Raw genomic sequence first — 26,027 nt, 5'->3', positions numbered from 1 at the left:
ATTACAAACCAACATTCAAACCGTCACACCTCTCCCCGAGGCTCCGACTCCTATACAAATCAACCTGCCACCAAGGCAGCCGCTTCTGCCTCAAAGCTAATTATTTCTAAGCAAAGCAGGCTGGTACAGAGTAGAGACCTTCTCAGATCCTGAAATTGAATAGGCAAAATTTACAGCCCGACAGGATCCGGTCATTTAAAAAAAAAATCTGTTTCGGATCTTAGTGGACCAGATCCACCAAAACATATCAGAGTTGAGAGAGAAATCGATCCAAATTTGGTCTGGTCTGTATCCGACCCACATGGATCCGAACAATTTTTTAAATTTTTTTTTAAAGGTGCTTTATTGCCCTGCAAGTCAGCCATTTTTGTTTGACTCGTCTGGCAGTGAACTTTTTGTTCGACTTGTCTGGCAGTGAACATGCATTTTTGGTTGTAGGCCTATCTAAAATAATTTATTTGTGGTGTACAGCTTAGTATTTTCATAATGACATCCCTATAGTTGATTTAAACTATAAAAAAGGTAGGTTATATAGCCTGTTTGACCAGCAAGCCTAAAATGAAAACAGGCCAAGGAAGGATGGAGTCTCCTGCAGTCCCATTTCATTTCCAACAATTGCGATTTATTAAGAGGACATGTTGGCCTACCGTCCGGAGAGTTAATTAAACATTCATAATTGAAGAGAGGAGCTGTCCTGATATTTATTATACCATGCCTTACACAATCAATAAATTGGCCGCCTTTCAACATAAGGATAACACATGCACACAACAACATGAGCAGAAGGCTTCTTTATTAAAGATGATCAGAAAGAATGTGTCGGTAACACCGCATTATAGTCTCATTTACTTTGAGCGAAAGTCCCGAAACTAGGGTATGCTGACAAATAGCTTATCACTCAAGTAAATTAATATTAGTTAGCTAACTTAAATTAAAGAAAGAAAATACAATTGCAAAAAATAGCCTACTAAATAGGCAAACCCACATTTAAAAACAAATGTTTATCGCTCAGGTCTTAAGAATATGGGTAACCCTTTTCTCCTTCGTATCCACTAATGTGCATAAATGAGGCCCATACAGACGATATGCCTGCTGGTTGTACCTCCCTGTACTCGCTTTCATTCAGTTTCTTCTTCACATCAGCAAAAACAACTCCATGTTTCAGAAACTCACTTTATATAGCCTATGGGGCAGGAGGTAGCCTAATGGTTAGACCGTTGGGCCAGTAACCGAAGGGTTGTGTGATTAAGGCAGCCCCCCCCCCGCACCGCTCTGATTCAGAGGTGTTGGGTTAAATGCAGAAGACACATTTCAGTTGAAGGCATTCAACCCTTTCCCTATAGGCTATCACTCCTTTCTGCTGAGTCCTCCTCTTCCTCTCCCACAACAGTAGCCTATTTAACCCGCAGTGGCTCGTTGTCATGAAGCGAAAATGCGGGTTTGACAATGATACTTTGACATATTCGGTTTGATGAAAGGGAACCCACTGAGAATCATTTAAGATAATCAAATGTAAATGTATGACATTTGCATTTGTTGTTTAGGAACTGGTCAGTATTTCACATATTTTTTTACACAGTGATCTGAGGTTTAACTACAACATTCTGGATCCCGGGTGGGATCAAGGGTAATCGGGTTTGTGTAGATCCATGAAGGCCTCTAGCACAGAGGAGTAGCTATGTCTCCAGGGCACACAGCATCCTTTGACCTTCTAAGTCCAATACAAATCAATATTCCAAACAACATTCTAACTACCATGCAAATCGATATCTTAGACAACATTCCCAAAAAGTCTAACTTCTATGAAAATCCATATTCTAAACATTCCAAATACAAATCAACCTGCCTGCAAGCTAATTCTTTCTAGGCAAAGCTGGCTGACACAGTATGTCTCCGGTGCACACAGAATCCTTTGTTAGCTTTAGGAACAGGAAGGAGAACAGTGGAGTGACTCCAGTACATCAGGCTCTCCTTTGAGTGTGTCTTACACAGGCCAGTCGCCCCGGGCCCCGAGGGATGCCCTATCAGATGCCTCCTGGCAGCCTGTTGTAACAGGAGCCTTAGAGGGGACCGAGTCCCAAATGGCACCCCTATTCCCTATATAGTGCACTGCTTTTGACCAGAGCCCAATAGGCCCTGGTCAACAGTAGTGCACTATAAAAAGGTTGCCATTTGTGACACAACCTTAGAGAGAGCAGAGAGCCAGGCAGGGGTGGAGGTAGTGTGGAGGTGGCCACTTGTAATGAGATGAAATGTTTACTCTCTAATAGAGAGCTGGGGCCTGAACAGGTGTGTGGGTGGAGGGTTAGAGGAAGGTTACGGAGGAAGAGCGGAGAGAAGGAGTGGATTGTGTACACACACACACACATATACACACACTAAACCACGATGTGGCCCTGAGAATGGTAAAAGTATGCAAATGGTGATGATGATATATGATTACAACAGTGAACGCCACAAGGTTACTGCAGTGCAGACTGATTGTTCATTGTCAGTGCCATGCCCATGAGGGTAAAGTGAGGGATGTTTAGGCCAGTAGTATGGCTAGAGGCTAGGGCTCTGATGTTTGAGTCTAGCCTAAGCTGTCACAGAGTGAGGGTACAGTAACATTCCCCACCACTCCAGACTGCAGCCCTGACTGTCACATCAGACAGTCACAGAGCTGTTCCCCTGCGGCCTGAAGCTCAGTCTGGCTCCAACGGGGAGGGACAGTGACAGAAACCCACATTAACACTGATGTCCTCCTCCCAGAGCGCTAAGAACCTTGGCGTGATCCTGGACAACACCCTGTCGTTCTCAACTAACATCAAGGCGGTGGCCCGTTCTTGTAGGTTCATGCTCTACAACATCCGCAGAGTACGACCCTGTCTCACACAGGAAGCAGCGCAGGTCCTAATCCAGGCACTTGTCATCTCCCGTCTGGATTACTGCAACTCGCTGTTGGCTGGGCTCCCTGCCTGTGCCATTAAACCCCTACAACTCATCCAGAACGCCGCAGCCCGTCTGGTGTTCAACCTTCCCAAGTTCTCTCACGTCACCCTGCTCCTCCGCTCTCTCCACTGGCTTCCAGTTGAAGCTCGCATCCGCTACAAGACCATGGTGCTTGCCTACGGAGCTGTGAGGGGAACGGCACCTCAGTACCTCCAGGCTCTGATCAGGCCCTACACCCAAACAAGGGCACTGCGTTCATTCACCTCTGGCCTGCTCGCCTCCCTACCACTGAGGAAGTACAGTTCCCGCTCAGCCCAGTCAAAACTGTTCGCTGCTCTGGCCCCCCAATGGTGGAACAAACTCCCTCACGACGCCAGGACAGCGGAGTCAATCACCACCTTCCGGAGACACCTGAAACCCCACCTCTTTCAGGAATACCTAGGATAGGATAAAGTAATCCTTCTCACCCCCTTAAAAGATTTAGATGCACTATTGTAAAGTGGCTGTTCCACTGGATGTCTTAAGGTGAACGCACCAATTTGTAAGTCGCTCTGGATAAGAGCGTCTGCTAAATGACTTAAATGTAATGTAAATGTAATGGCACCTGACGGGGGCTGCAGTGTGTGTGTGTGACCTGGTTTCACATACTATTTTGGGTATTTCAATTATTTTCAAAGACATTTCGAAGTAAGTATTTGGATATTTTTGCATTTGAAGTAAGTCATATAGGAATGTATTTGGAAATACACTTTGAAAGGATTGGTATGTATTTGTCTGTGCATTTTTAAATACAAATATCTAAATACTCCATGGATTTGAACAAGTATTTCAAAATAGTAGGCTATTTATAGGAAATCCTAAAAAAAAATACTTTCAAATACTTTTGCACACATTTGAAAAATAGTCAAATACACAGAAAATAAGTATTTCAAATACACATGAAATTTCCGCCTCTGGTTCAAATACATTAGGGACAAGGGAGTCATGTCCACAATTGGTTCCTACCATTCCGATTGGAACCCGATTTGAATCCAGGACTTCTGTGTATGTCTGTGTGTGGGGACTGGAATGCTGTATAGCAACACTATAGCTTTCACTTGCTTAACTGGTTTGTTAATGACTGTGGGAGGGGGGGTCACTCATACCTTCTGTGCTGTTTTTTTTTGAGAACTCCGATCAGTTAAAACATGTAAAGAGTTGGTTTTTATTTATTTATTTTACCTTTATTTTACTAGGCAAGTCAGTTAAGAACAAATTCTTATTTTCAATGACGGCCTAGGAACAGTGGGTTAACTGCCTGTTCAGGGGCAGAACGACAGATTTGTACCTTGTCAGCTCGGGGATTTGAACTTGCAACCTTTCGGTTACTAGTCCAACGCTCTAACCACTAGGCTACCCTGCCACCCCTGCCGTTGAGGATAGTCATCCTCAACGGTAAAGATATCATACAGGTAGGCCTATTTTCTCAAGACGGTTACAGTTTTCGATACGTTTTTTAATTAATTCATTTTAGGGTTAATTCATCTTCATTTTTTATTAACTATTTTCTTCTGACAATGTGTGTGATAAATGTGTGTGCATGCTTTCTAGTTGGACTTTGATCTATGGTCTTGGATGGATTCAGTTATCATTTTTTTGTCAATGATCTACACAAAATACTCTATACTGTCAAAGTGGAAGAAAAATGAAAAATAAAACACTACTATAACTTGATAAAATAAGTATTTACCCCCTTGAGTATATGATAGATATGTTAGAAACACCTTTGGAGTCTCAAAGTGTGGATTGTGCAATATTTGCCCATAATTTCTTAAATCAAAATTCTTCAAGCTCTGTCAAGTTGGTTGTCTTGACATAGATTTTCAAGCAGATTTAAGTCAAAACTGTAAATCGGCCACTCAGGATCATTCACTAGAAAAAGCTAGAAAAGCAAAGGAGGGGAGGAAATGGGAGGGAGATATCATAGGAGGAAAGGGATCTAGGAAAGAAAATGAGAAAAGGGATCTAAGAAAGGAGGAAATTAAGCTATAAATAGAGGAAAGGAGAGTCATCTGCTTAGACTGAGGCTGTCCTAATATGGACACTATAGCCACATTTATGGATTGTATAACATAAAACCAGTGGAAAAGAGAGTCTGAAAATTCTGTAACCAACAAATACAAAATCCACAAGCAAATTTGTATGCGCAAATGCACATTCAGAGTTGTATTTTGTCTTGTCTTGTAATTGTCCTGCTGAAAGCAGACTGAACTAGGTTTTCCTCTAGGAGTTTTAACCTGTGCTTATCTCCATTCCATTTATTTTTTATCCTGAAAAACTCTCCAGCCCTTAATCATTACAAGCATACCCATAACATGATGCAGCCACCACTATGCTTGAAAATATGGAGAGTGGTACTCAGTAATGTGTTGTATTGGATTTGCCCCAAACATAACACTTTGTATTCAGGACAAAAAGTGAATTGCTTTGCCACATTCTTTGCAGTATTACTTTAGTGCCTTGTTGCAAACAGGATGCATGTTTTGGAATATTTGTATTCTGTACAGGCTTCCTTATTTTACTATGTCAATTAGGTTAGTATTGTGGAGTAACTACAATGTTGTTGATCCATTCTCAGTTTTCTCCTATCACACCCATTAAACTCTAACTGTTTTAAAGTCACCATTGGCCTAATGGTGAAATCCCTGAGCTGTTTCCTTCCTCTTCGGCAACTAAGTTAGGAAGGACGCCAGTATCTTTTGTGGCATACAGAAGGTCAGCCACCAGGGGGAGACCCATCGAGGCCTGGTGACAGAAGGAGTATGATGGCTCCATCTGCTGGACGTGCCAGGTCTCGACGGGCTCTCCGCCCAGGACTAATTGGGGCTGATTGAGAGTTGGTGAGTAATCAAGGGCGATTGCTCACCAGCTGTACAAGCCCCATAAAGCTGCCAGAAGGGCAGCGCACAGGAGAGGACTGGGGGAAGTAAGGTGACTTCCGTGTCGTTGGAGACGGTACCCGAGCTAAGACGGAGTTGAGTTGGTGTGGCCGACAGGATACAGCAAGACTCGGAGCCCAGAAGACAGTATCCCGGAGAGGGTTTCATGGGGCAGACCTATCCTTTTCTTTTGATTTATTATTTAAAAACACCTTTGAAACCGAGCTAATCATACTCTGTCCGTGTCTGATCTGTGTAAACGTCTTGACCAAACCCCCTAGTCTGACACACTTTGTAGTGACTGGGTGCATTGACACACCCTCCAACTGACAAGAGTGTGCAAAGCTGTCGTCCAGGCAAAGGGTGGCTACTTTGAAGAATCTAAAATCTATTTTGATTTAAACTTTTTTGGTTACTACACGATTCTATGTATGTTATTTCATAGTTTTGATGTCTTTACTATTATTCTACAATGTAGAAAATAGTACAAATAAAGAAAAACACTTGAATGAGTAGGTGTCCCCAAACTTTTGACTGGTACTGTATATTTACCAAATTAAGAGTCTAAACTCACTCCATAAAAAGTTCTTAAAGAACATTATTCCAGTTCAGTGTGTTCCTGGAACGAGGACACGCTGGTTTATTAGAAGTAACTCATACCTTCCGTGTTGTTCAGAGAAATCCTGTCAGCGTGTGTGTTTGTGAGAGTGTATGTATTGGTTTGTGTGAAAGTGTGTGTGCACGTGCGCACTTGTGTGCCTCCCACCTGTAAATGTAAACTGAGGGACATTGACCCGAGGGACCAAGATAATGAAGACAACACGATGGATGTCAGGCTAACTTTGAGGAGGAAGCAGATTCATTGCCTTTCTTAGCCTTTATGGGGAGTAGTATTAGGGAAATAATCAAACCAGGACATTGGTTTGAGGGCAGATGATCACAATGAGAGAGGAGAGGTCTTTAATTACATTGTAAATCACCTGGAAAAGTATGTGTGTGTGTTCTGGGGTTGGGTTAAATGTGGTAAGACACATTTCAGTTGAATGCATTCGGTTGCACAACTGACTCGATATCCCTCTTTCCCTTTTTGGTGTCTCGTACTGTTTGACAAGACTGTGTTAGCCCATTGAGCTAAACCTACGAGGCCCTAGCGTTATGCAGGGCTCACCAGCACATATTGGGATACTGGGGTAGATTATTCTGGCAGTGGAGAGAACCTACCAAGTGTGAATACAACCCATGTACTCTCACAGGGCCAATATGACCTTACGCTAAATCATTTGTAATGGGTTATGAGCTTCACTGAATCCAATTAAAATAGAACAGCAGAGACACAGGAGAGGAGCACTTCTTTGGTTTACAGTTAATCCATGAGGTGCTCTTTGATCATGGGATGAAATACTATAGAACAAAAATAAATTGATGCTGGATAGGAAACAATGTAAAATATTTGATTACTTCTGGGAGTTTTTTTTGCGCACAGGCTTAATCGGCATTGTTCACTATCCAGCATCAACTTATTTTTGTTCCATAAAATAGAAAAGCATTCAGTGGTAGAGAATCACAGTCCTTGGAATCTCCAGATTTCGTATATCTTGGTACATTTGTAAGTCTGTTCCTGATTCATTATGTGTTTTTTTAATTTATTTAACCTTTATTTAACTAGGCAAGTCGGTTTAGAACAAATTCATACGAGTGGGTTTTTCTGTACAGCTGGGTGAATATGTGTGGGTTTGTTTGTAAACGCCTGTGTTATTTTGTAGGTGTGTGCCCGTGCTCACGCTAGTGTCTGCGCCCTAGTGTGTCTGTGTGCGTGTGAGTGGCTCAGTGAGAAAAATGTGTCGGTGTTACATTGATGAATCTTTGTGCACTGGAGGGACTGTGGGTACTGTCCGTAGGCCAGCATTAGCATTTCAAACACCGGTGTCCACCTCCCCTGATCTAAGGCCATTTGGGACCGGCGTTTCTTTTTAATACATCTCTCCCTGACTCTCGGTCTCAAACGTTCTCTCTCCGCCAACATGTTCACACCCTCCCTCCATCTCTCCTTCTCTTCCTCCCTACCTCTCCATCTTTCTCTCTTCCTCTTTTTCTCACCCACCCTCTCGCTCTCTTAGTCTATATTCTCATCTCACTTTCTATACTGAACAAAAACATAAACGCAACATGTAAAGTGTTGGTCCCATGTTTCATGAGCTGAAATAAAAGATCCCCGAAATGTTCTATACGCACAAAAAGCTTATTTCGCTCAAATTTTGTGCACAACATTGTTTCCACCCTGTTAATGAGCATTTCTCATTTGCCAATGTAATCCATCCACCTGACAGGTGTAGCATGGGGAGCGTGCAATTAGCATGATGACTGCAGGAATGTCCACCAGAGCCATTGCCAGAAAATTGAATGTTAACCTCCAATGTCATTTTAGCGAATCTGGCAGTGAACCCATCCGGACTAAAAAAAACGCCGACCACCTGTAACCACGCCAGCCCAGGTCCACCCAAAATCAGTCTTCTTCACCTGCGGGATCATATGAGACCAGGCACCAGGACAACTGATGAAACTGGGGACTATTTCTGTCTGTAGAAAGCCATTTTGTGGGGGAAAAACTGGGTCTGGCTCCCTAGTGTGTGTGGGGCCTATGCCCTCCCAGGCCCACCCATGGATAAGCCCATGCCCAGTCACGTGAAATCCATAGATTAGGGCCTAATTCATTCATTTCAATTTCAATTTCCTTACGTATATTAACTGTAACTCAGTAAAATCGTGAAATTGTTGCATGTTGCGTTTATATTTTTGTTCCGTATATACGGTTTGCACTCTCTCGTGTATTCAATTACTCGCACAGCCTCAACCACCTAAGCTCACAACAACAAGACTCAAACAACTGCCGTTTCAGAGTGCGCAGAGCTGCAGCCAACAGATACCCTTCATTCTGCCCCGGTGAGTGCGCTCGGCTCGAGCCGGTTGCCATGGTAGCGGATCCTTGAGAGGCCTGCTTTTTGGCTGCTCGATTATCACCTTCCCCTCTCCCACTTCAAACATGTCTGTTCGAGACGTAGGCGACCTGGTAGATTCAACCAGTTTTCAATGCAGCTCTTGGGCGCTGTTGGTGGCGTTGTTTATGGCTATTAACCTGAGGGTTGCTGGTTCGCACCCCATGGCTGACCGGGACAATGTAAAGGGAGTGAGCCAGCAGCCAAAGGCATCTATATCCCACGTGCTACCTACTGCCGTTGTGCACTTCAGGAGTAAGATATTTAACTGATAATGCCAGAGAAGCCGATGTTTGGAGGATATATTGGCACGAGTGTTGTTAGGCCCAAGATAAAGTCGAGGGCCTCCAATATATTCTAAACAAATGAATTAAAAAGGAAAAGCTGTCTTGAGTCTATAAGTATTCAACCCCTTTTTTATATCAAGCCTCAATAAGTTCAGGAGTAAACATTTGCTTAACAAGTCACATAATAAGTTACATGGACTCACTGTGTGCAATAATAGCGTTTACCATTATTTTTTAACGACGACCTCATCACTGTACCCCACACATACAGATAATTGTAAGGTCCCTCAGTCGAGCTGTGGATTTCAAACACAGATTCAACCACAAAGACCAGGGAGGTTTTTCCAATGCCTCACAAAGGGCACCTGTTGGTAGATGGGTAGACATTTTAAAAAGCTGACATTGAATATACCTTTCAGCAAGGTGAAGTTATTAATCGCACTTTGGATGGTGTATCAATATACCCAGTCACTACAAAGATACAGGTGTCCTTCCTAACTCAGTTGTCGGAGAGGAAGGAAACCCCTCTGGGATTTCACAACGAGGCCAATGGTTTAATGGCTGTGGTAGGAGAAAACTGAGGATGGATCAACAACATTGTAGTTACTACACAATACTAACCAAACTGAGTGAAAAAAGGTAGCCTGTACAGAATACAAATATTTAAAAACATGGATCCTGTTTGCAACAAGGCACTAAAGTAATACTGCAAAGAATGTGGCAGAGCAATTCACTTTTTGTCCTGAATAAAAAGTGTTGTGTTTGGTGCAAATCCAATACAACACATTACTCAGTACCACTCTCTATATTTTCAAGCATAGTGGTGGCTGCATCATGTTAGGGGCATGCTTGTAATTGTTAAGGACTGGGCGGGGAGTTTTTCAGGATAAAAAAAAGAAACGGAATGGACCTAAGCACAGGCAAAATCCTAAAGGAAAACTTGGAACTGGGAGATGAATTCACCTTTCAGCAGGACCATTTCATTTTGTTTGACCTATTGACATTTCTTTGTATATATATTCATAAAAATTAGCAAAGAAAAAAAATTATCAAAGAAAAGGGAGATGATGATTTCTTTTTTTTTTTTACAGTGGAGACCAAGTTGGGCTAATGAGACCGTGGTTGGGCTAATGCCTGGTTGGGCTAATGAGACAGTGGATTGCGCAGTGAGATGGAACAGTAAATAAGCATTTCAACATCATAGCCTTAGCTGGTGTTAACTTATGGAATAAACACCTGCTGGAATGCAGTTTGAACCAATTAGGATCTACGATTAGAACCACCCGCTGTATAATGTAGTACCCCACATCTCAAATTCCCTACGTTCATAGGGAAAAGTAGGTCTGAAGGTTGATGTTAAGGAAATTGCTCATTGATACCTCAAATGCAGGATCTTACCAGCCTATCATGACTTTGTATTAATTAACTTAAAAACAAAAACTATTGTGTAGCCTAAGTAATATATGATATTTTGAGATTTCATTCTTAGGCATCACATTTACTAGTTAGTACGAGAGCAGCGATACGCACTGAGGCACTCCAGACAGCAACAATAGTGGATTATTCTCATTAGAGTTTGCCGGTGAAATTATCTGAAAGTTGTGTTTGAGTATGTAGGCCACGCAGTGACGGCCGACAGATGCTTCCTCTCTGCTGTGTCTAATTACATTTAATGCCACTCATAAAGCCGATAAATCTCTCCTATATGGATACAGCAATTACCGTCCATTCTGTGCCCGTTATAAATCAGACCTCCCCACACAATCTGCACCACAAACGGCACCCTATTCCCTACATAGCGCACTACTTTGGACCAGGGTGCCATTTGGGACGCAAGTGGCTCCATTCACACACCTGCAGAGAGGGGAAGAGAGAGGCTAGCGGTACACTTCTGCATACTGATAAGAGACGGGGAATATTCCCCGTAGTGAGGAGCATTACATGTGGAAATCTAATGTCCGTCAGAGACAAAGCAATTGGAGGCAATGACGTTTGTTTGGTCCCTGAATGTTGTTAAAAGTCGCAAAGGCACTTTGTACTAGATGTCCTGTGTAGTGAGACCTCTGACCTCTTATATTTTGCACGGCCACCCCTCATCATGTTCAAGCCTTGTAGAGAGCAGTAAAATGCCACAATCGCAAGATATGAGGGAGTTGAAAGGCTGTTTCCTGGTTTCCTTGATGAAAAGAAAATAGCCGGCCAGGTCTTGTGACACCATCACAGCAGTACGTCACAAGGCAATGCAGACAGCCCCCGCAGATTCGGGGAGGGAATGTGCGAGGGAGGCCTTTTCTCCTCACGTTCACTCATTACCAGACTCTGAAATGGCTATTTAATTAAAACGGAGGTAATGAACACGACGGGGTGTCTGGTTAGCTGCTAATGTTTTTCAAGGAGAAGTGACGGGAGTTCGGCACTCTGCCCTTTAAGATAGACTAAATGGCCCACTGTGCTGTGCCGCATGCGGGTTTGCGAGAGCGTGTGGCAAGCCGCACTGCATGGTTAATATAGGGCTGTTGTATTAGATAAATCAGTGTTGTGTGTGGATGCTGGTTCTGCAAGACATGGTCATTTCTTTGTGTGGTCACAGACCTGAGTTCAAATAGCATTTGTTGTTGATTGGCGCAATGGCACCAATCAAATAGTCCCAAAAGTGAAAACCCTGCACATCAAATCAAATGTATTTATATAGCCCTTCTTACATCAGCTGATATCTCAAAGTGCTGTACAGAAACCCAGCCTAAAACCCCAAACAGCAAGCAATGCAGGTGTAGAAGCATGGTGGCTAGGAAAGACTCCCTAGAAAGGCCAGAACCTAGGAAGACACCTAGAGAGGAACCAGGCTATGAGGGGTGGCCAGTCCTCTTCTTGCTGTGCCGGGTGGAGATTATAACAGAACATGGCCAAGATGTTCAAATGTTCAGCATGGTCAAATAATAATAATCACAGTAGTCGTCGAGGGTGCAGCAAGTCAGGAGTAAATGTCAGTTGGCTTTTCATAAGAGTATCTCCACCGCTCCTGCTGTCTCTAGAGAGTTGAAAACAGCAGGTCTGGGACAGGTAGCACGTCCGGTGAACAGGTCAGGGTTCCATAGCCGCAGGCAGAACAGTTGAAACTGGAGCAGCAGCACGGCCAGCACGGCCAGTCTGGTGTACCACATCGGGTACACCAGGCTCAATCTAATACATTTGAACCCAGGTCTCGATCCCCAGGAATATGTCCTTCATCCCTTAACCTGGATGACCAGGTTGGGTTGTGGGTGGCATGACTGGCATCTCGCCATCTGCCGACTTTGTGCCAGCTGATTGTGATAAAAAGCCGGGCGTTGTTCGCCACAGATCTGAGATTATCTCTGTTCTTTCGTTTGCAGAATCCGCTTCCACCCGAGTTACTCTGGCTGCATCCAAAATGGCACCCTATTCCCTTTATAGTGCACTACTTTTGGCCAGGGCCCATTTGGGATGCACTCCCTGTGTGTTAAGACCTCCGAAAGATGGCTGGCTTACAACGTTACAACCGACTTCTTTACCAAGTTTGTCATCATCGCAGCCCTTGTCAAGTCTCACCAAGACATACAGACTAGGCAGTAATCCGAGAATGTGTAATGTGCCAACGAGCGAATCGCAGACAAAATGCTTGTGGCTGGTGTAGTTACAATCTCTAAACCCTTTTTTACATTTTTTATCTCAGATGAAATAATCCCTGCGTCAATGCCTCTGCCCAACAGAGTCTGAGTAGGAATATATTCTAACTAATCAGAGTAGAGCTGAATTCTACTATTTATCAACATAATAATCAGAAACTCAGCAATATGGTTTATAAAAAGGAACACTACATTCTAGTCTCCATGAAATCTCCCAAAAACTCTCAAAGTGTTCCAGTGACTTTCTTTCAAGAGTTAAGGAACTGGGTTACAATAGATTCCATACGCCGGTTCCCAAGAATATATGGCATAGTCTGTCTGGTGCTTTCATCTTGAAAGGCATTCTGTGCAGATTAAGGCTCAGTGAACACTGTCACTTCAGTCACTACAGTCTCCTTAAAAGCGTCCACAGCGTTGTCCATTTCCCTGTGATCAAAGGGACGGGACTGTGAAGCCAATGGGACCAGCTTCCTATTGAACTCAACTGAGTTGCACTTCCTTCTCATTTGGGCTCTATTCTAGTAGTGTTGATGTCTGGGAACTAGATCACGTGTCATTTTTTGTTCTAAACAAGAAGAGTCACCAGTTGATGACATGGTATTGTCACAATACAACTGTCACTACTCTACCACCCTCAATGCCGATGTAGACAAAAGTCTATTTTTGTCCACGACAAAACGTTACCACGGCTCCCAAATAACTAAGAGCTGAGCAGAGTTTGTACACAATGTAAATAACATTGGAATAAATGCTATGTAGCAAACACTTTTCCCCCAAAGCGGCTTACAATACAGTGAGTGCATACATACATTTGAAGTATGAGGGTGATCAGATTTTAACGTCAGACAACACCAAGACACATTAGGCACCCCCAAGAGTCAACGTTTCATTTGAACACTGGCCATGCCAGCCACACGGGATACACAAGCTGAAGCGCCGTACCTTCCAGAAGTTGTCCACCTTGCCGTAGACCAGCGACTGGTTCTGCCGCTTGACTTCGTCAATGTGGCGGATGTCGCTGGCGTTCAGATGCTGCTCCACCACAAAGCCCAGGAAGCTGTTGTCTGGCGTGTGGGCTGCAGGGGAAATCAACCACACAATACAACTGTCATTATACGGCTCAACTGGAATCACTATGATTATTGTACTGAAGCTAGTTAGTTCACATTCATTCACTTATATACAGAAAAAGGAAAACAAGCTACAAACACAAGCTGTCATTGTACAGTTAATGGGGAACACGACAATGATTATAGGTGGGTAAAGTTAGTTCATTTAAAAGAGCATTTCAATTGCCAGCACTTTATCGCTATGAGATCTGCATAGGGCAACAACTATTTATCTCTACATTAGTTGATCGATTCATGCATATGCTGTACAGAAAACAAGTGAATAGCATGACAATAGGCCCTAATGATTAGGCCTTAATGATTAGGCCTTAATGATTAGGCCTTAATGATTAGGCTATTTGTTTTGTTAGCTCTCCTTATCTGTATCTACATCTGTCCCAAAACAATACAATTATGTAAGGGGGATCTCCAGAATAATAGAGAAGAAAATGTCACTTGTTAAGTTAATGTGAAGTCATGACTTAACGTTCTATGATTAGGTCAGAAATGGGCAAGGGCACACACTTGGGAGAGTTTCGCCTCGGCACACTCTCTGTTTGGAAATGGAAACTCACATTTGGAGATGAGGATTTACCCCTTTTTCTGACGAGGGGTGAATGACGAAGATTAGAACATTTTAGACAATGTAAGATTTGGATAGTAAGATTTGGGGACTTCCGTGACCCCCCCCCCAAAAAAAAGCCAACAAAAATCCAATTGAAATAAAACTATGCTGGTTCCCAAAGCCCACATGGCATAGTGCACTTTTGACCAGTGCCCTGTATGCTGGTCCTATGGGCCCTGGTCAAAAGTAGTGCAATATAGGGGACACACAAACAACATCTCGTCCCGACTCTCTGGGCTTTGCTTGATGGACTTGGCCCCTCTGAAGTGTATCCCTCTTCCAGACTTACACAACATTCTCCGCTTCTGGAAAGTGGAGGGGAGGGTTTTAGGCTAGCATCCTGTTCCTTCTCCACCGGGCCTGTTAAGTTGTTGCTTGAAGCCGTTTGTGGAAGCGATTTAATATATGCTGCTCGAGGGAGCTCACTGCTATTTTAGAGCTATTGCAGAGCGCCAGTAAATCGTGTGGAGAGACGACGTGTTGGGAGATAAATTCATGGCCCGCCACGCGGCGTGGTGATAATGGAGGCTGGCCTCATTCCGAGCAGACAGAGGAGGAGGAAAAGTAGGTGAGAGAGAGGGAGCTGCCGTCAGCCTCTATGGCCCAGGTGGGAAAGGGATGTGTTAGGACAACAGGCAGTTCAATCTTTCAAAGCAGCACAGGGCTTTCCTCAAGAGGAGCGGGGATGGGATGTGTTAGGACAACAGGCAGTTCAATCTTTCAACGCAGCACAGGGCTTTCCTCAAGAGGAGCGGGGATGGGATGTGTTAGGACAACAGGCAGTTCAATCTTTCAACGCAGCACAGGGCTTTCCTCAAGAGGAGCGGGGATGGGATGTGTTAGGACAACAGGCAGTTCAATCTTTCAACGCAGCACAGGGCTTTCCTCAAGAGGAGCGGGGATGGGATGTGTTAGGACAACAGGCAGTTCAATCTTTCAACGCAGCACAGGGCTTTCCTCAAGAGGAGCGGGATGGGATGTGTTAGGACAACAGGCAGTTCAATCTTTCAACGCAGCACAGGGCTTTCCTCAAGAGGAGCGGGGATGGGATGTGTTAGGACAACAGGCAGTTCAATCTTTCAAAGCAGCACAGGGCTTTCCTCAAGAGGAGCGGGGATGGGATGTGTTAGGACAACAGGCAATTCAATCTTTCAACGCAGCACAGGGCTTTCCTCAAGAGGAGTGGGGATGGGATGTGCACTGCATGCTAAAAACAAGAATAATTGTACAAATAACTTTTCCTAATAATAATAGTGCTGGGGAGAAGGAGAGGGAGAAGGGAGGCCTCTGTCATCACTCAGTGTAAGTGGGCGTGACAGTCTGCAGAAAAGGTTTGCGGGCCCAGCTGGACTATGCCAAGATGCCAGGCCAGTCGACTTCAATCAGCCGGCCAAAACAAGACACACACCCGGGCTCGACTCGGCACTTCGTAGCAGGCAGGCAATCCATACATAATGTAATTTGGGTAATTTTGTGGAAGTCATTAAAAGCAATTGGAAAACGTCTCGCACTTAGTCTGACTGGATAAGGTCAGAAACGCAGCAGAAACTCTGCTCCGGTTCCGTTGGCATGCTTTGAAATGCGTGGCTTTCTTTTGCAAAATATCTATGAATTAACGGACTTATTTTCAAATAATTTGATGACCCCCGGATTCTATGGGATGCCACCAAAGTTTTATAAAAAATAAAAAACTGTGTGTGTGGGGGGGGGTTCTACTAAGCTATATGGAATTGTTTTAAGAAGGTCATACCAAGGATAATTCTGCTATTTTATTTGGAATTTTAAGACTCCTTGAAGTATAAAAAAAACATTGGAATTTGGCTTTACTGCCATTAACCCATACAAACGCATTGAATAACAGATTCACTAAATGGAACCACAGTTAGTCCCACCCCCAAAAATCGAAAGGAAGTTTGTTCAGAAGTGTCTGTCCTATATCAGAGAGATAAGAAATACTTTTTGGGAACATGCATTTGATCGCATATTTATGCCACTAAACTATCCCCATATATACACACGGAACATAAAACGCAACATGCACCAATTTCAACGATTTCACTGATTTACAGTTCATATAAGGAAATCAGTCAATTGAAAAAATAATTAGGCCCTAACCTATGGATTTTACATGACTGGGAATACAGACTGTTGGTCACAGATACCTTTAAAAAAAAAAAAAAGGAAAAGGAGATGTAGATCAGAAAACCAGTGAGTATCTGGTATGACCACCATTTGCCTCATGCATCTCGTTCGCATAGAGTTGATCAGGCTGTTGATTGTGGCCTGTGGAATGTTGTCCCACTCCTCTTCAAACGGTTGTGCGAAGTTACTGGACATTGGTGGGAATGAAACACGCTGTCGTACACATCGATCCTGAGCATCCCAAACATGCTGCTGCTCAATGGGTGACATGTCTGTTGAGACCATGGAAGAACAGACATTTTCTGTTTCCAGGAATTGTGTACAGATCCTTGTGGCATGGGGCCGTGCATTATCACGTCGAAACATGAGGCAGATGAATGGCACGACAATGGGCCTCAGGATCTCATCACGGTATCTCTGTGCATTCAAATTGCCATAGATGAAATGCAATTCTGTTTGCTGTCCGTAACTTATGCCTGCCCATACCATAACCCCACCGCCACCATGGGGCACTCTGTTCACAACGTTGACATCAGCAAAACGCTCGCCCGCACAACGCCATACACACTGTCTGCCATCTGCCCGGTACAGTTGAAACCAGGATTCATCCAGCGTGCCCACGGCATCGAAGGTGAGCATCTGCCCACTGAAGTTGGTTACGATCTCTCACCCTCTGCATGACATTCACATGCTGGCCAACCACAAGTGTCCCAGCTTCTAGTGCACAGTTAGATGCTGGTGAGGAGAGAAAGGGCTTTACCAAAGATAGTACAGTATGAGGTCTACAAATTCTGCGGCTTTACCTCAGTGCGCAGTGGAAACACGAGTGCTGCTTGTGCTAACGAGAATGCCGTTTTGGTGCCAAAGGGCGCATTTTCAGTGGGATGGGAGTATTCTGGCTACAGGCAAACCGATGTCAACCACATGCAAGTGTTGTGCAAAAAGTGCCTCTTGTTGTCGTGACAAACGTATTGAATCATTTGAAGAACAAACATCCCCTACTTTACGACGATTATATGGTAAATGATGCACCCGGCATCAGCAAAGTCCCGCAGCCACCTACCTTAAAACAGGCATTGATTGCTGATGGGTTTTCTAGTGTAACGCCCTACGAAAAAACATCCGGCAGACACATATAAAATCAGAGGGCCATCACCTAGCCAAATAAATGGTTCCTATTTAAACAGTCGACAAATGCAGCAAAGACAAAAGAAGCTGGATAGGAGATACAAAGACTCCATCTCGCACATATGTATCACCCCTAAGTCGCCATCCCAACACTGCATAACAAAATGAAGGAAGAAGTTGAAACATGTCGCGCTGAATGACTGGACCAGACTCCAATGTTTTGGACACAGGCTGCACCTTGCAATCGGTAGGCTGTGTGTTACGTAAGGGATAATCAAACGAGGCGATATACATTTTATGAAGAATAACGAACGACTTAGAAGGTGTGTTCCACTCTGCTAGTGCGTCGTGCGTTCCACAGAGTTACATTATTTTCCAGAGTATGCACAGAGCCCCAAGTTAATTATCCCTTTTATGCCACGGCTATAATTTAACACATATGCCAGTAGAAATGTGTTCAATTGCTGGTAGAAATGTGTTCAACATCCACTGAAATAGCTAGGTAGTTTACTATTTACAGTGCATTCGGGAAAGTATTCAGACCCCTTGACTTTTTACAGCCTTTTTCTAAAACGGATTAAAATGACTTTTTTTTCCCCTCTCATCAATCTACACACAATACCCCATAATGACAAAGCAAAAAAACGTTGAAACATTTTTTGGGGTGTAAATCATAAGGTTATTAATTAATTAATGAACAAGTGCTGGTTTATAGCACACCATATTTTTATGATCATGCTATAAATGTACGTTTGTTAACATCTCGGTGTAATAATCCTATCGATTGCCTCATCGCGCACCAGCGACTCCTGTGGCGGGCAGGGCGCAGGGCACGCTAACCAAGGTTGCCAGGTGCACCGTGTTTCCTCCGACACATTGGTGCGGCTGGCTTCCGGGTTGGATGCGCGCTGTGTTAAGAAGCAGTGCGGCTTGGTTGGGTTGTGTTTCGGAGGACGCATGGCTATCGACCTTCATCTCTCCCGAGCCCGTATGGGAGTTGTAGCGATGAGACAAGATAGTAGCTACTAAACAATTGGATACCACGAAAAAGGGGTATTTAAAAAAAAAAATATATATATATATATATATATATATATATATATATATATATATAAAAAAAATATATATAATCCTATCGATTAACATATGTAGCCTATAACAATGTTGGAAAATATTTGTTTCATTTTGTTATGTATTCCGTTAGCACAGTATGTATTCATTCATATGACCTCATTTTAAGATTTGATGTTCTCTACCCTGACACTTGTTTTAACCATGTCTGATGGAAGTTTTCAGCCAAGTGTTTCAAAATCGCAAATCATTTATCTCAATTGCCCAAAAAAGCTAAATGAGATATCTTGACCAAATTGTGCAGAACCTACAAAGCGGGTTTGTTAAAAAAGTGTTTATCACCGGATATCCTCCATCGACAATTTACATATCTTAGACGTTTCACCAGAAACGGCTCCTTGGGTTGTATTATCCACAGGCGGTCAAGTGACACCTTAATTTGGGAGGACGGGCTCATAATAATGGCTGGGACAGAATGAATGGAATGGCATCGGACACAGTTTCCATGTGTTTGATGCCGTACTCCGTTCCAGCCATTATTATGAGCCGACCTCCCCTCAGCAGCCTCCTGTGCTTGGAACATATGGAAATTGGCTCCAATTCATTAATATGATTAAAATACTACATGCCAATCCCCCAGCCATAGTTAAAAGAGATGATCATAGATCAATTCAGCTTCATCTCATGTTATACGTAACCAAATCAGCCCTACTACCTTAAGACCCCGATGAAGGACTCCACCTCTACTTATGGAACCTCAATCATTTCATATTTTAAACATCTGGGAAGAAATATACTGTATTTCCTTCCTTCGATAAAACCATTGCCAGAAACTTGAACAGAACGCTCAAATCAAAATCAACCTCAGTAGATGGAATAACATACCAGTTGTTTTAACTGGCAGAATGTCTAATTGTCTAAATGAATATATTGCCACGGCTGAATTTCTGGAGTTCAATGCTTCCCGTGGCTCCCCTTCTGGCAGGTGGGAAACATGGCTTCCGGGTGGGGATGGAGGATACGGGTTGGTAGATGGGGACTGAGGGGGGAAATGGGTTGGGGTTATCTTGGTAGGCATTTCTGTGATTGTTTTTCAGTGGGGCGGTTACAGGTACAAAAACAGAGACAAAACTCAAATTTTTAAAAAGTTGGTCACAAAAACAAAAAGGCAGGCAGCAGGGAGAGAGAGCAACCAAGTGTTGTTACTGGAGAACATAGCACAATTAAAACTTTGTTTGAAAAGTGACTGCCAATTCTATGAACATAAATAATGCATAGCAGCAAAGGGGAGGACCAACTCTGGTAGAAATGTGTTCATTAATGCCCATGATTTTGGAATGAGATGTTCGACGAGCAGATGTCCACATGATTTTGGTAATGTAGTATATCGATCCAGTATTCCTGCACATTGTAAACATGATACTGGAACTGACCCTGTATATAGTATGTTAACTTCCTTTACCGTGCTCTTCTTATTTCTATATCTTGTGTATTTTTCTTCTACCTTGTTATTTTTAGTATCACATTGTTATTGATTATCGCAAGAAAGGCATTTCACTGGAACTTGAAAGACTTTGTGGGCTGGAAATGAATCTTGAGCACATTCTTCTGATTATGAGCTGTCACTCCCCACTGGTTGCCTCCACACCTTGCATAAGGGACAGAAATAAAATTGGACAACAAAAACCTGCTTAATGAACAACCCTCACTAACTACCATTGGGTTATCGTACACACACACACACGGCCCCACCACACGCACGCTCTCAGGAGGCCAGCTTGTTGTCCATTCATTAGCGTTGTCCGGGAGGGTTGGAGAGGGAACGGAACGCACAAGGCTCAGTTAAGACATCACCTTATGTGTATCGAGAGAGAGACGGAGAGAGACAGAGCGAGAGAGAAAGAAAAAGAAAGCGAGAGACAGAGAGAGCGAGACCCCCTGACTCAGCACTTTGTATCCCTGTGAGGAGTAAATGCAAACATCCAAGCAGGCCCAGCCCAGAGCAGCACTGGCACAAAGGAAAAGTCTGAACCTGTTGTTCTTAATTAGAGAACAGCACTCACATTTTTTGGCAGGTGTCTTCTCTCTCTCTGTATCTCTATCACTACATCTCTCACTCTCCGTCTCTCCGTCACTCACTCTCAGTCTTGCCCTCACACACTCTCAGTCTCGCCCTCACACACTCTCCGTCTCGCCCTCACACACTCTCCGTCTCGCCCTCACACACTCTCCGTCTCGCCCTCACACACTCTCCGTCTCGCCCTCACACACTCTCCGTCTCGCCCTCACACACTCTCCGTCTCGCCCTCACACACTCTCCGTCTCGCCCTCACACACTCTCCGTCTCGCCCTCACACACTCTTCGTCTCGCCCTCACACACTCTTCGTCTCGCCCGTCTCGCCCTCACTCTCCGTCTCTCACTCTCCATCACTCACTCTCCGTCTCTCCGTCACTCACTCTCCGTCACTCACTCTCCGTCTTGCCCTCACTCCCCGTCTCTCCGTCACTCACTCTCCGTCTCGCCCTCACTCACTCTCCGTCTCCCCCTCACTCACTCTCCGTCTCCCCCTCACTCACTCTCCGTCTCCCCCTCACTCACTCTCCGTCTCTCATTCTCCGTCTCTCCGCCTCGCCCTCACTCACTCACTCTCCACCTCACTCACTCACTCTCCGCCTCGCCCTCACTCACTCACTCTCCGCCTCGCCCTCACTCACTCACTCTCCGCCTCGCCCTCACTCACTCACTCTCCGCCCTCACTCTCCGCCTCGCCCTCACTCACTCTCCGCCCTCACTCTCCGCCTCGCCCTCACTCACTCACTCTCCGCCTCACTCACTCACTCTCCGCCTCACTCACTCACTCTCCGCCTCGCCCTCACTCACTCACTCTCCGCCTCACTCACTCACTCTCCGCCTCGCCCTCACTCACTCACTCTCCGCCTCGCCCTCACTCACTCACTCTCCGCCCTCACTCACTCACTCTCCGCCTCGCCCTCACTCACTCACCTCACTCTCCGCCTCGCCCTCACTCACTCTCCGCCTCGCCCTCACTCACTCACTCTCCGCCCTCACTCTCCGCCTCGCCCTCACTCACTCACTCTCCGCCCTCACTCACTCACTCACTCTCCGCCCTCACTCACTCACTCACTCTCCGCCCTCACTCACTCACTCTCCGCCCTCACTCACTCACTCTCCGCCTCGCCCTCACTCACTCACTCTCCGCCTCGCCCTCACTCACTCACTCTCCGCCTTGCCCTCACTCACTCTCCGCCCTCACTCTCCGCCTCGCCCTCACTCACTCACTCTCCGCCCTCACTCTCCGCCTCGCCCTCACTCTCCGCCTCGCCCTCACTCACTCACTCTCCGCCCTCACTCTCCGCCTCGCCCTCACTCACTCACTCTCCGCCTCGCCCTCACTCACTCACTCACTCTCCGCCTCGCCCTCACTCACTCACTCTCCGCCTCGCCCACTCACTCTCCGCCTCGCCCACTCACTCTCCGCCTCGCCCTCCTCACTCACTCTCCGCCTCGCCTCACTCACTCACTCACTCCCTCGCCTCACTCACTCACTCTCCGCCCTCGCCCACTCACTCTCCGCCTCACTCACTCACTCTCCGCCTCGCCCACTCACTCTCCGCCTCGCCCACTCACTCTCCGCCCTCACTCACTCACTCACTCTCCGCCCTCACTCACTCACTCTCCGCCTCGCCACTCACTCACTCACTCTCCGCCTCGCCCTCACTCACTCTCCGCCTCGCCCTCACTCACTCTCCGCCTTGCCCTCACTCACTCACTCACTCTCCGCCTCGCCCTCACTCACTCACTCTCCACCTCGCCCCCTCACTCACTCACTCACTCTCCGCCTCGCCCTCACTCACTCACTCACTCTCCGCCTCGCCCTCACTCACTCACTCTCCGCCTCGCCCTCACTCACTCTCCCATTTCACTGGTTCCCTATTGTAGCTCCTGGCCAAGGAAGGATGAATACTTCACAGCTGTCATCTGGCCATAATTCATCATAATCAGATGTTTATTTCTGTCCAAAAAATGTATTGGCAAAAAAGGAAATCAGCATCTGCTTCATAAGAAATTTAAGAAAGTGCACTGAGGCCATATGCTTTTCTGTGTGGCTTGTTTAATGTTAAATTGAAAGACATTGAAATTCTAGCGTGAAATGCAATTCTATTCTGCGTAGGTTTTGATAGGCCTTGTAGTGAAATTCTATTAAAAAAAGACAATTGGATGGAAATACAGAGAGCTTTCAATCTATCAAGACAATTTGAGTTCAATATTTAGTTTCCCTATTCAGAATTTGTGGAACGTTATTAAGATTATATCTTTTAAAAAACATACCTTGAATTTATTGCAAGACTAATGATGAGAATGATTATAATACATAGTTGTACAAACTCAAATGAGGACCTTTGCTACTTTTCCCCTTTAACTTTAAATCAGCTGCAGGAAAAACACTGAGCTGAAATGACATGAATGAAAACAAGCAGGGGAAATGCAGAAGCAGAGGAGGTTTGAAGAGGCGTGCTGTCTAGAGTAGATTAACCTAACGTAGCAGGCATAAAAGACACGCCTGAAACTACATCCCCTGCATACTGGTTTTGACAAAAAATAACTGTTGGGGGAGGTTCTCTTCGGCACTGTTCAACCAATCCAGTAAGCGTGGAGGAGGAGTTAAGATGGAGTGCCTCCTTGCTAATAACATCTATTTCCCCTGAAAACAGAACATCCTGTTGTTGGGGACTCGGCAGAGGATAAGCGGAGATAAACATCACTGTAACCAACTTCCATTTTACAGGGGGGAGTTTCCCTCTGATGTGTTCATTAGGGCACGCAACATTTGTTTCTTTTTTTAATGCTTTGCAACGGAAAACGAAAATGAAGGTTTCTTATTGGACAAGTCTAGGAAGAGCAGTCCTCGTTTTAGTTCGTTTTCCTCCGTTTGGCACTTGGTAAACACGACCCAGGGCTGGCCTTCCCGAACACAAACAGAGAAGATTAGACGGGGGAGGGCTAGTCCTGGGGACCCTGTCTGAAGACCTCTCAATGCTCCATTGCGCTGTACTCATATTCACAATGCCTCTCAGAGTAGGAGTACTGATCTAGGATCAGGTCCCCTGTGTCCATAAAATAGTATTCAAAATGATCTAAAAGAGAAAACTGATTCTAGATCAGCAGTCCTACGCTGAAATGCTTGATGCATACGGCCCCTGATACCTGTACCTGTGAGCTCTGACAGATGAGACAGACAAATTACAGTTTGGGAATTTCCCCCGAATTGAAGTTAAATCTCTAGAATACTGCAGCATCATCTCAGGAATTGGGTATGGAAAACATAAAACCAATGGGTGGGTAGTGTATGCACGTCAATGTGGGTGGTGTATGCACGTCAATGCATTTCCCACATCAAAGGGCTCTGCTCAGATTCTACGCACCTTAGCACTCATGCACACACACACACGCACACACACATTATTATACTGCTCAATTTATACACTTTCCCCCATCCCCCCTTCCCCAGTACACATGTAAATATTGGACTATAAATTGTGCCTTCCTGTATTATACTTATGCTAAAATGTTTATTCTATTCTACTGCCATTTACTTTATGTTCGTATTCTTATTTTATTATTTCTTATTGCTGTTACATTGTCGAGAAAGAACCTGCAAGTAAGCATTTTGTTGGACAATGTATACCATCCATATCCCGTACATATGACTAATAAAACTTACGATAGTTTTGGTTTGTTCTTAGAACTTTAAACCATATGAGGTGCTCCCTCCCAGAAATCACATATCCGTCTCAAATGGCACCCTATTGCCTATATAGTGCACTACTTTTTATTTTATTTTTTATTTTACCCCCTTTTCTCCCCAATTTCGTGGAATCCAATTGTTAGTAATTACTATCTTGTCTCGTCGCGACAACTCCCGTACGGGCTCGGGAGAGATGATGGCCATGCGTCATCGGAAACACAACCCAACAAAGCCGCACTGCTTCTTAACACAGCGCGCAGGTGAAGGAAGCCAAGAGCCAGAGAAACAGAACAGTCAGGCTGTCATGTACCAACTGGAGCGAGAGCAGGGGAAACATTTGCTCACTGAAGGGGGTGTGTTATAAACAGGCAAAGTGATTAACTGTACAGATGGATGGCCGAAGACGGATGTGGGAGAGCGTTCCAGCAGACCCCTCACACACACACACACACATACATGCACAGACACACACTGTTTCAGACCAGTGAAACAGGACCCTTGATGAAGGGCCTACTCAGGCCCATGGTGAAGTCAGTCAGTCACACTTTCGGCAAACTAGGAGGGCATCGTGTGGAAAGAATCTCTTTCCCGTGTGAACTCAGGGAGTGTGACTGGTTCCAAACCCATCCTCAAATCTCACTACAGACAATGAAGAGCCTGTATGTGCCGGCTGGCTTCATTTGTATGATAGAAAAATGATCACATTTGGCAGATATGTACACTGAGCCAAAATGTCAAATGCAGCAGGCAACAATTTCAACGATTTTACGAAGTTAAAGTTCAAATAAGGAAATCAGTCAATTGAAATCAATTCAATAGGCCCTAATCTATGGAATTCACTTGACTGGGAATACAGATATGCATCTGTTGGTCACAGATACCTTCAAAAACAAAGGTAGGGGTGTGGATCAGAAAACCAGTCAGTAACTGGTGTGACCATCTGCCTCATGCAGTGCAACACATATCCTTCGCATAGAGTTGATCAGGCTGTTGATTGTGGCCTGTGGAATGTTATCCCACTCCTCTTCAATGGCTGTGCGAAGTTGCTGGATATTATCGGGAACTGGAACACGTTGTCGTACACGTCGATCCTGAGCACCCCAAACATGCTCAATGGGAGACATATGTCTGGTGAGTATGCAGGCCATGGAAGAACTGGGTCATTTTCAGTATTCAGGAATTGTGTACAGATCTTTGCAACATGGGGCCGTGCATTATCATGCCGAAACATGAGGTGATTGCGGCGGATGAATGGCACGACAATGGGTCTCGTCACGGTATCTCTGTGCACTCAAATTGCCATCAATAAAATGCAATTGTGTTTGCTATCCATAGCTTATGCCTGCCCATAATATAACCCCACATCCACCATGGAGCACTCTGTTCACAAAGTGACATCAGCAAACTCCT

At 44.8% G+C, this 26,027-nt stretch overlaps 1 protein-coding gene across 1 annotated transcript in view; it reads right to left on the bottom strand.

Annotated features, from left to right (window-relative positions):
- The window catches only part of LOC115134299 (alpha-1,6-mannosylglycoprotein 6-beta-N-acetylglucosaminyltransferase A-like), a 116,374-nt gene that overhangs the window by 14,213 nt on the left and 76,134 nt on the right, over positions 1-26,027 (bottom strand). The window contains exon 11 of the mRNA XM_029668131.2: positions 13,716-13,849. Within this exon, the coding sequence (XP_029523991.1) occupies positions 13,716-13,849 (134 nt within the window). The remainder of the gene's footprint in view (positions 1-13,715; positions 13,850-26,027) is intronic.

The sequence above is a fragment of the Oncorhynchus nerka genome, linkage group LG2 (assembly GCF_034236695.1).
Source record: "Oncorhynchus nerka isolate Pitt River linkage group LG2, Oner_Uvic_2.0, whole genome shotgun sequence".
In the NCBI taxonomy this organism is placed as follows: Eukaryota; Metazoa; Chordata; class Actinopteri; order Salmoniformes; family Salmonidae; genus Oncorhynchus; species Oncorhynchus nerka.
This window is presented reverse-complemented; position numbering and strand designations above follow the sequence as displayed.